This window comes from Enhydra lutris, unplaced genomic scaffold (assembly GCF_002288905.1).
Source record: "Enhydra lutris kenyoni isolate GAN:26980312 unplaced genomic scaffold, ASM228890v2 scaffoldscaffold25, whole genome shotgun sequence".
NCBI lineage: Eukaryota > Metazoa > Chordata > Mammalia > Carnivora > Mustelidae > Enhydra > Enhydra lutris.
In genome coordinates this window covers 543,758-554,212 of record NW_019154109.1, presented here as the reverse complement: position 1 = coordinate 554,212, position 10,455 = coordinate 543,758, and the positions used below count along the sequence as shown (strand labels likewise).

The window sequence follows — 10,455 nt, the reverse complement described above, 5'->3', positions numbered from 1 at the left end:
TTGCTATAATAGGAATGCTGAGCTGAGTGCTCTCTGCTATCCTTTCTGACCTTCATTTCTAAATCCCAAACAAAGGAGAAAGTTTTTAAGTTCAAAGTCCCCAAGGACTGAGAAATTTATCCTTTATTTTTTTGCTTTATTTTCAGAGCTATATACAAATTCCAAATATATCATTATAATCCAAATGTATTTATCAAGACAGTTCAACATTTATATTCCTTTTATGTTCCTATTTACTTCCCAGATAGAATATCCATTCATCAGTACCAACATTTCTTTCCTTTACAGACCCTTTCCCTATCATTCTTTCTAGTACCAACATTTCTTTCTTTTACACACCCTTTCTCTATCATTCTCACGATGATATGCACGAAATCATTCATATAGGCCCTATCCATGTTGTTCAGATCACTCAGGAGTGTCCCACCGCTCAACTAAATGGAGCTTCATTCCCATAAAAGACAGTGGGCATGGTGCCCTCTGGAGTTGTGCAATGCCCGGCTCACTTCTTGTCTATTGTCCAGGATTTAGCACTTAGAGGAGTGGGCCAGCTGCACTCTTTTATGAGGAGGAAATTACCTTGGCACCACCATGAACCGTTCATGAAGTTGGGGAGGATAGTGGGTGAGGACGGGGGATTGGAAGGCGTGAGAGAGCTGTGTCCAGCACACATCAAGCTCAGAGCATTCTCCTTTCTGGCTGGGAAGTCTTCCTTCACATTCTTTCTGCTTCCCCATGTACCAGATGAAAAATTGAGCTCTGGTATTCCAACTGGTTCTAGAAGATCCAACACTAAGGTTAGACATAGTCCCACATTTATGGATCAAATCCACAGTTTGACTGCAATCCTGGAAGGGATGCCATTCCATCGTAATCTATATTTTCACTTTAAGTATTATATTGTTAGGCAACAAGGCTTAGGAGGGAGGGAAATCATCTCTCGTTGTCTCTCCCTCCTCCCAATTGAAGGCCTCAAAAGGGGACTGTAAAATTAGTAACAAGGGTTACCATTTTTTAAATAAAAAAAAAAAATTTAAGTAAGCTCCACAGCCAGCATGAAGCCCAGCATGCTTGAACTCACGACCCTGAGATCATGACCTCAGCTGAGATCGAGAGTCTGATGCTTAACCATCTGAGTCATCCAGCTGCCCCAAAGGTTACCATTTCTGAACCCCCTATTATGTGCCAGGTCATTTAAATCTGCACACGCTGTCCACACGGCACATACTCAGTAGGCACAATCAGCACCATTTTGCAAAGGAAGAAATAAAGGCTCAGAGATGAACTGTCTCGTCTCCAGTCTGCCAGCCACGGGGAGCAGAGGTGGGTGGCTAGAGCCCCAGCCACTAGGATGTTCCGTGGGCTGGAAAGAAGCTATAAACACATCACATATTTTTCCTTCTGCTGCAAGTTCCCTGATATGACATCCTTGCCCTGAAATGAAAGCTGGGTTGGAACGTACAGTCTGAACACATGAGGGGTTGAATACAGGGTGAGAGCCAGAAGGGACAGTTTTGCAATCACGTAGCATGTGGGGCTGGGCCACCATCTGGGAACTATGAGCCAGGAAGCTCAGGCCGGGCTGGGAACACAGCAGCAACCTTCCTGCCCAGCCCCTCTGCGGAGAAGCAGTGCTGGGTGGGTGGGAGATCTCTGGAACCAAGAGAGCTCCTTTCTCCCTGCCAGAAGGAACAAAGAGACACCTATTAGCTCCTAACAAAGGTGTCTTCTCCTTTTTCAGGTGCCTGGCACACAGCATTGGAATAAAGAATATTTATGGAGTACTTATCATGGATTAAGTCCATTAGCTCATTCCGACCCTCAGAGTTTATCTTGCTTATTTTATTGAGCTTCAGAAAAGTCATAAACAGCTTGTCTAAGGTCTCACAGAGAAGAGAGAAAGGCAGGGTATAAATCTAAAGGTATACTGTGGCCATTATAATCATGTATTATATTCTTAGGACATGTATTAAATCATTAAGTCTAAGATGCTGGACAAGGTTCGTAGCCCTCATAGCTTCTTGCCCTCACACTTACCCCCATAAAAAGTCCTCAGACTTCCCTGTTCCTCTTTCTTCTCTGCTGGTGTCCTGCCCATCCCTCCCCCATCTAGCTGCATATAAGGTCCATCCCAGCCTGTTGTCCAAAGGGCCAGTGGGTCTCTTGTAATTGTAGCCCATCTTCATTGAGAGTGCTTCGTTTGGTAAAAACAAGCTCTGCTTATTTGGGGATGTCATGCTCGGGGAGGAAACTTTTTACAACCTATGCCTCCCTCGCCATCACCCCAAACCCTGCTCCTCGGAGAAGTCATGATGTAGAGTTTGTATACGAAGAGTAATTAGGATGGAGGGTCTTCTGTTCCAAGAGCAAGGACTCTAGGCTCCGTTCCTGAGTCTGCCACTGGCTGCTAAGCCCTTCCACTTCCTCATTTTCCCACTTTCTATTTCTCATTTTCTCTCCCTGCACTAATCGAGATGAAAGGGTCCTCCAAGGGACATGAGGAAGAGGAAAGAGATGGTGGCCAAGTAGATACATTTGTGAGAGGGGGAAAAAGAGGTTTCCCATAAGGTTAAACAAAATAACGCACGTAGAGCATTTCGCTAGCACCTGGCACCAAAAGGTGTTCAACAACTGTAGGAAGCTTCGGGCAGAGGAAGGGTGATGGGACTAAGGATACCTGCACGGTTTTCTGGGGCTGGCTGCTGTCAGGGTGGGGCCAGCAGGAGAGTACTTTGCTGAGTTTGCCTGCAGGGTACAGTTGGTGGCATGCCATAGCTCTCAGGAAAGTGACCTAACTTGGATTTTTCTGTATGGACACAGAATTGCAAGAAATTCTCATTTGCATAGAGATGGGGAGTTTATTCTTCCTAGAAGCTGCATGTCAAGACCCAGAAGAAAGAGGCATTTCTTAATAATGATTAATCAGCTGTATCTCAAAGAAGCAAGAAACAATTAGGGAAATGAGATACTAAGGAAACAAGGAGAAAAATAATCTCCCAAAGGTGGACCCACCCAGTAAACCTTGACAGCATTTCCTCTTATCCACCTGCATAAAAGTGACCAGCCCTTTTTGAGTGGCGAAGGGCAGACCGAGAAGACACAGGGGTGGCTGGAAGCACCTGGTGAGAGGTGAGGCGCTCCCGGGCCGCACACCGTTCTAGCCCTCGGCCCTCACTGCTGCAGAGAGGTGACCTGTGGACAGTGTATGGCCTGGGGATTTTGTAGGACGGGGAAGGGTATGCCATGGAGAGGACGAGCCTCCTCATACCTTGTTCTCAATAAGCAAGGATGGAGAATGGGGAAGAAGGAGGGCAGGAGGGAAGGGAAGAGGAAGGAATCTACTATTTACTCCAAGCTTTTTGTTCTAGGAGCTGTGCTGGGCATTTGATATCTTTTCTTTTTTAAAATAAGGCTTTGCCATATTAAATAGCTCTTTAAATGGAAGGAGCACGGTTGGTTCAGTGGGACTGGATCAGAAAGGCGCTCTTGTCTGTCTGGTGGGAGGGAAGCTGCTGGGATATCCAGCTGAGGCCCCGGATACCCAGCTGCTACTGTCCATGGACACTGTGGTGGCAAGGACAGCTGGCTTGAGGACCAGCCCATCTGTCTCCCGACTCTGGCTCTGCCGCTTACTGGCTGCCTACCATGGGCAGGTGTCGTCACTTCTCTGTGTCAGTTTCCTCTTGGGTAAAATGGGGACAGAAACCACTCACCTCACAAGGTGGTTGTGAGCATTCAATAAGAAAATTGTGGGAAATGCTTGGCACAATGCCCCCCACACGTGGCATGTATGATAAACATTAGCTATTATTGTTTTTGAATCGGCTGAGATGTCTGGGCTCACCTACCCGAGCTAAGGGAGGGGAGGCATCTTTGTCCTTTGCATGAGGTCTGAGGCTCCTGGCATGGGGGTGATCAGAGAATGTCCCACTGCTTCTTAGAGTCGTCTTGTCAGAGGAAAATCTGTGCTCTCTTCCCAGTCACTTGACTTTCTAGAAGTGTCCTAGTTGCCTCGAGGTGGGTATAGAGCTATGGGAGACTTTATAGTCTTCCCTGCCAATGGGAGTCTGTTTTCCCGCTTTGCCAGAAAGAGAGAGGTTGGAAGAAAGAGGAATGAAGCCCTTTGACACGATGCCTGCTCCACGGTGAGGTCTCGCTCTAAAGCTGTGCCCTCGTGGGGATGATGCCGAGTTACTAAGACACGAGGCAAAATGGTTTTCGAAACAGGATTTGCTCTTTCTTGGCTTTCTGGAGAAGAGCCTGGGAATTCCGGGGAAGACTGGGGAATGGTGGTGGGAGTGGGGTCTGCCGAGGCTCACAGTCTCACATATCTTTGTAGCTCTGGCATGGGAAGCGATGGTGAGGAGTGGGTGGGGGGCTCCTCAGTTCCCGAAGCTGGCTTCCTAGCTTGTGCACAGCCACCGGTCTCTCTCTCTCACACACACATACACACAGCTGGAAGCCAGAGCTCTGGGTGGGCACCATGGAGGATGCTGGGCAGAGGGCTGGTCTCATCACACATGCTGTCCTAAGCCTTCTCTTGAAGGCTTAGCCCTGGGCTAGTGCTGGGGCAAGTCAGGGGAAGTGACTTTTCTTCCTGTGTCTGCATGACACCATAGAGTGGTAACACGGGAGGGACAGAGAGGACAGAGGCAGGGAGGGTGATGGGATTAGAAGAGTCTGGCCCCACCTAGGACAAGTGAGCTGCACACAGGTCTCTCACAGCCCCTGGGCTCAGTGAGTGACAGAGTGGGAGCTGCCAACTTGCCCGCCTCTCTCGCTTCAGTGTGGCTAATTTGTTGATTGGAGGTGTCTTGTGCCTCCCTTTCCCATCTTCTCCGGAAGGTGACATCTTCATAGTTGGCTTCAGACAGATGATTTTAAGCAGATACACATCGGGGGTTTATAACAAAAGGGTGTCTCCTATTTCAGGAGCAAACATTTTAAAAATGTGCTTTTAGGGTTTTTCAGATCTGTTGCCTAATTCCCAGGGCGTATTACCAACCCTGTTTTTCATACTTAATTTATTAAAAACAATGCTTTTCATCCCTGTTGACAAAACGAGCCTGTTGAGTCATAATGGAGTGATATCCACACAAATAGACTCCCTGGGACTTGAGAGAGCCCTGTATTGTGCTTTCTGGGGTGAAGGTGGGGGCACCGGGGGAGGGAGAGCGCTCATTCAATTGATTCAAAAAAACAGAGGAGGAGACACATGACCATGAACTCCACAAGGCTGAGGTACTGAGTCTCGTTTTCTTGGCTGCTGTCTGGCGTACCTTGTGAGGTACAGAGGGGAGCTTGGCCAGGGGTCCCCATTGCTTTCCCCTCTCAACTGGGCAGCTGACCTCCCGCCCTTCCTGCAGGACATGAAGGCACAGCGTGTTTCCCTCTGGCTCGTGGCTGCTATGTTCTTCCTGTGCTCAGTGCACACCCGAGGTCTGAGAAGGTGTCTGATCTCCATGGACATACACCATATAGAAGAGACTTTCCAGGAAATCAAAAAAACCATCGTGAGTATGGGTTCAGGGTGAAGGTGTGGGCAAGGGAGCGTGTCTTACCGTCCACCTTCACTTGAAGAGCAAGTTCCTTTTCATTATCATTTGAGTCTCAGGGGGACATGGAGTACTCATGGCTTGTGTCTGTCCTTATGTTTCCCTCCATAGCAAGCTAAGGACACCTTCCAAAATGTTACCATCCTGTCCACACCAGAGACGCTGCATAGCATCAAGGTATTGGCTTGGATCTGCTCTTTCTGTATTGTTATTTTTATGGTGAAATGGCCCTGGGCTGAGAAAGAAATCTCCACTCTGTCTTCTTCTCCTTCCCAATCTCTACTTTCTAAATATGCCCGGTTTCTTATTTGCCAGCTGATGTGTTCATGCACACTTGTGTCTCAGGGACTTGGAAACCCCTAGGATGGACCCAAGAAGCACCACTTATCTACAGAGGGATTTTGGGGTGCCACATGCTCAAATGGGACAGGTTGTCTGTGGCTCAGGATGATTCTGGAAGTTTTCACGGGGCAGCCGAGAAAATGAACAGTGACTTAAAAACTGAGTTGGCTCTGGGTCAATGGATAAAGGAGGAAGGAGTCTGGAGATCAGGGAGAATGTGTGTGAGATCAGTGAATGTGTATCAGGGGACAGTGAGGCAACCAGACCAGACTTGTGGCATGAGGGTCGGGCAGGTGAGTGAGGTGAGGGTAAGAGGAGGAAGTGGGAAAATACACTGAAGTCATCTTACCAAGAGCCTTCAAAGCCAGGCTGAGCCTTGACCTTGTAATACAGCAATAAGGGGTCCTGCAGGTTCTCGAGCCAAAGACGGTATGACCACAGCATCTTTCGGAAAGACTGTCTGGTGATGTTTCTTACAATAGAAAATGTGAGGCCAGAAAGCCAGTAAAGAGATATTCCAACTCTCCAGATGAGAGGTGTTGGGTGCGTTACAAAACAGTAGGCTTACAAGGCGAGAATTTACTTTATAGAAGGCGGTCACTGAGAGGCACCCTTAAAAATGAGCATCTCCAGTCCTTGTAAGCATTGTAGAAAGATTCAGGTTTTGTTTTTTTTTTGTTCCCCAGATATTTATCTGCCAGAGTGTGAAAGATAGTTGCAATGAATTACTCTTTCTTTTTCTTTTGGCTTCTCTGAGTGAAATAATTCTTCTAGGCAGTATTGGGCCTGATCTATTCGTAGGAAATAGATGTAGCCACTTACTAAATACTATTCCAGCCCGCTGTATGAGAGACTCACAGGATAGCGCAGTGGGAAGGGACCTGGAGGGCTACCTATTCCAAAGCCATCATTTTCAAATGAGCAAATCACTAGCTTGGGAGAGAAAATGACCAGTCAATGGTTGAGCCAGTGGCTGACCCCAAGCCCCCTCTGTCTCCAGATTCTTTCTACTCTCTAGATCCAGAAATAGCTGATGGGGCAGGAGAGTGAATGAGGAGGCAGGTTTTTAATCTATTTCTCCCTCCCCTCCCCTGCTCCCTGATAAAACAAAGGTGTTTTGCTTTTTGCTCCTTTGGTTAAGGGAACCAGCAGGAGAGAACAAGGAGAAGGGTTTTGCCATCGAGGAAAAGCTGCCTGTGGGGCCAAGGAGGCTTTGCTGCTTTAATGCTAATGAAGATGGACGCCCTGTCCCACTCCTGCTTCATACTTCATACCCCTCCCTTCTCAGCCTGAGCTATAAACCTCCTGCCAGGCAACTCATTGGCTCTCAGTGCAGGTGTAAATTGCTAGAAGGAAATTCAGCCCTGCCAACTGCTGAGCTGTATCCTGGGAATTCAAGCACGCCCCCCTCCCCGGCCGCCCCTTAGAGACATAGACACTCTGCCAGCTGCGGACGCACCCAGAGGTACACATTCCTGCAGCTGTCAGTTTCCATTCTTGCAAATCTTCGCTCCATTCAAACGATCCCTGCAGTTTAAACAGGACAGATCAGGGTGATGGGGGGAGCAGAGCAGGGCGGTCAGGATAAATGCGATGTCATTACAGTGGAAGGAATTGTGCCCAGCACACACTGGGTGTGCAAGAGCTCCTGATACGTATACACGGGTATTTGTGCAATGTTGATGGGTGGGAGCGGGTACGGAGGGGCAGACCACAGCAAAACAGAAGGAATTACTTTTCCAGAAAGCTGCTCAGATGTGGATCCTTTCAAAAGGGAGACACCAAATTCCTGGAAGGGTTTAAGCTGAAGTGAGTGATGACGTGTGGAGATGCTGTAGAGAGGGTTCTAGTCTGTGACCGGGCTCATTGCTTGCTGTTATATTTCCTGGCCATAAAAAAAAAAAAAAAAAGAAAGAAAGAAAGAAAGGAATGGCAATCTTCTTGGTGCTTTCATCATAAGTAGCTTTGATGTGGTGAGAGGACATGGATACTTTGAGACCAACATGAATTTAGAAAATTGACCTTTAGCTATTTTGTTCCTTGACGCCCTCACTCAGATAGGCTGCTTTGGTCTCTGAGATGGTAAGAGAAGATAGTCCCTGGGGCTTTCTCTAACCCGTGTCTGTAGCCCTTAGACGTATGCTGCATGACCAAGAACCTCCTGGCATTTTACGTGGACAAGGTATTCAAGGACCATCAGGAGCTGAACCCCCAGATCTTGAGAAAAATCAGCAGCATTGCCAACTCTTTCCTCTACATGCAGAAGGCTCTGCAACGATGTGTGAGTGATCACCTCAGGACTCTCTGTTCCCCGACGGCCCCAGGGAGGGTCCAGGACATGCTGATCCCACTTGGCTTGTTGTAGTGGTTCCTAGACTCAAGGGAAATCCCCTGCCCTATCATCGAGGGGAGAACCATCCAGAACCTCCTCCTCAGGGCTTCCTCCCAGCTGATACCTCGGCAGATCCCATTTCCTCATGGATAATCCTCCTGGGGTGACCTTCTGTCAAAGTATTCCTTCAGCGACCTCAGTGCTGGCCTGTGACAGAGGCACGCCCGGGCGTCCAGGCTTATCATACGACTCTCTCTAGTTTCTTTGTCCGTGGCCCTTTGGGGTTTCCATACCCATGGACCTCTGGGTTGCTCCATCCTATAATCTATCCCTGAGGGTTGTCTATAAATTCAGTGTGCTCTATTAAAAACAAACACCAGAAATGAAACCAAACCCAAACAAACCCACAAGAACTTAGACCAGGAGAAACCCCGGGTTCCAGCCCCAACCCTGCCACTGTGTGACTTTGTGGCGAATTCTCTCCCCTTTCTGTGCCTCGGATTCTAAAGTTGTCAAAAGAAGTCATGACCCCTGCCGTACTTACCTTAAGATTCATTTAATCAGTTATTTAATTCACTAATCCAGTAAAAACTTAGTGCCTAATGGGGTGCCGCATTCACCGGGTGGTGACCAGGCAGATTTGCCCCCCACTTTCCTGGCCCTTCCAGTTGGGTGAGCTGCAAACCCAGAAAAGCCCTGGTCAAACACAGGGTGACTGTGTCAACAGACTCTTGTCCCGCTTGCTGCTCCAACCCGAGCTGAACCTCCTGAGCCACCTGGGGCAGAAGAAGTGGGCTGGGTGGGAAGGTCCTCTGATGGCTCCTTCCTCCACTGGATCTCAGCAGGAGCAGAGGCAGTGTCACTGCAGGGATGAAGCCACCAATGCCACCAGAATCATCCACGACAACTATGATCAGGTAAGGGTAGGCAGGGGGAGATGCTGAAGATGGAAACGGGCTGTGGGACCCTGATGGAAAGTGTGCCAACCATTTTGCCTCCTCTCCACGCAGAGTTGCTTGTTCCCTTGACAAGTGTTCATTGCTGGTCTTCCCAATTCTGTGTGTCCTCAAGGAGTGTGTTGGTCTTAGCCCCTTGGCTAATTTCCTGGGCTCCCCTTCTCACCCCCCACCATTTCTTCTGCCTTTACATATCAGAACTAATGTATCAGAATTAAATATTGAGGGAAAGCACGCACACCATTTCAGATGGGGGTGACACAGAGGGAGCCAAGATCCTCGGTAACTGCCACCAGCATTCTGTGGGGGTGATGGAGAACAGTGCTTCTCCCGCACATGCAATAGAGAACGCACACCTCATCTAGAGGTAGAGCAGAACTGGTGCTTCGCACATGCGTCCTTTGGAGACTTGGCCAAAATAAAATGCAGGTTCTGACTTAGTAGGTATGGAACGAGGCCCGAGAGTCTGCATTTCAACCACACTCCCAACCGATGTCAGTGCTTTAAGAAGGCAGGAGGTGGGAGTCTGGTCACGGCCTTGCTGTGTTTGGAGAGGCTGCCCAGCATAAGTTATAACTGGCCAAGACTCGTACTGTTCTTGCCGCCGACCAGCTGCTCTCCCAAGCACGCTGCGGATATCAGCACACGTGTTCCTCACAACGACACTAAGAGCCGGTATCTGCATTTGACAAACTAAGAAATGAGGGAAAACAATTTGGGTTTCCTGTTAGAAAAATAATCTAGGGTACATAGGCTCTGCCAATATAATGGATGGGTAAAAGGAAAACCTCCTGATGACTGGAACATGGGGAAAGATTTGAAAATTACACGGTCTAGAAAGGCAGGTTCTTGTGATGATTTGCCTGGTTTCAGCTGGAGGTCCGGTCTGCCGCCATTAAGTTGCTGGGAGAGCTTGACGTCTTTCTAGCCTGGATTGACAAGAATCATCAAGGACCTTCTGCGGCCTGAAGACCAGGAAGCTAACACCCGGGATGAGGGGGTGTGGGAGGGGTGTGGGGTGGTACAGCCCCTGTAAGGCTGCCTGAGGGGAGGGAGATGGGGAAGACCCCGTTTTTATGCAGATGATGGAATTCTGAAGAAACCTCTTTCCACTTTGGAATTCTTTCCTCCGAGGCTGGGGTATTGCAGGGGAAAACCTAGGTTTGGACAGATCTCCGAGTGGGGCTGCAAGCCCCCCTGGCTGGGCCCATGCTGCCTGAAAGCAGCCAAATAGTGTGCTGTCGCACTTAAGATAAACCGGTCTGCGGGA

At 48.6% G+C, this 10,455-nt stretch overlaps 1 protein-coding gene across 1 annotated transcript; it reads left to right on the top strand.

The window, feature by feature from the left end:
• The first annotated feature begins 5,369 nt into the window (after nt 1–5,369).
• LOC111151192 (interleukin 19) lies at nt 5,370–10,154 on the top strand. Its single transcript, XM_022508996.1, has 5 exons — nt 5,370–5,513; nt 5,667–5,732; nt 8,026–8,178; nt 9,072–9,146; nt 10,059–10,154. Exons 1-5 carry the CDS (start codon nt 5,370–5,372, stop codon nt 10,152–10,154), a joined length of 534 nt encoding a protein of 177 aa, XP_022364704.1.
• The last annotated feature ends 301 nt before the right edge of the window (nt 10,155–10,455 follow it).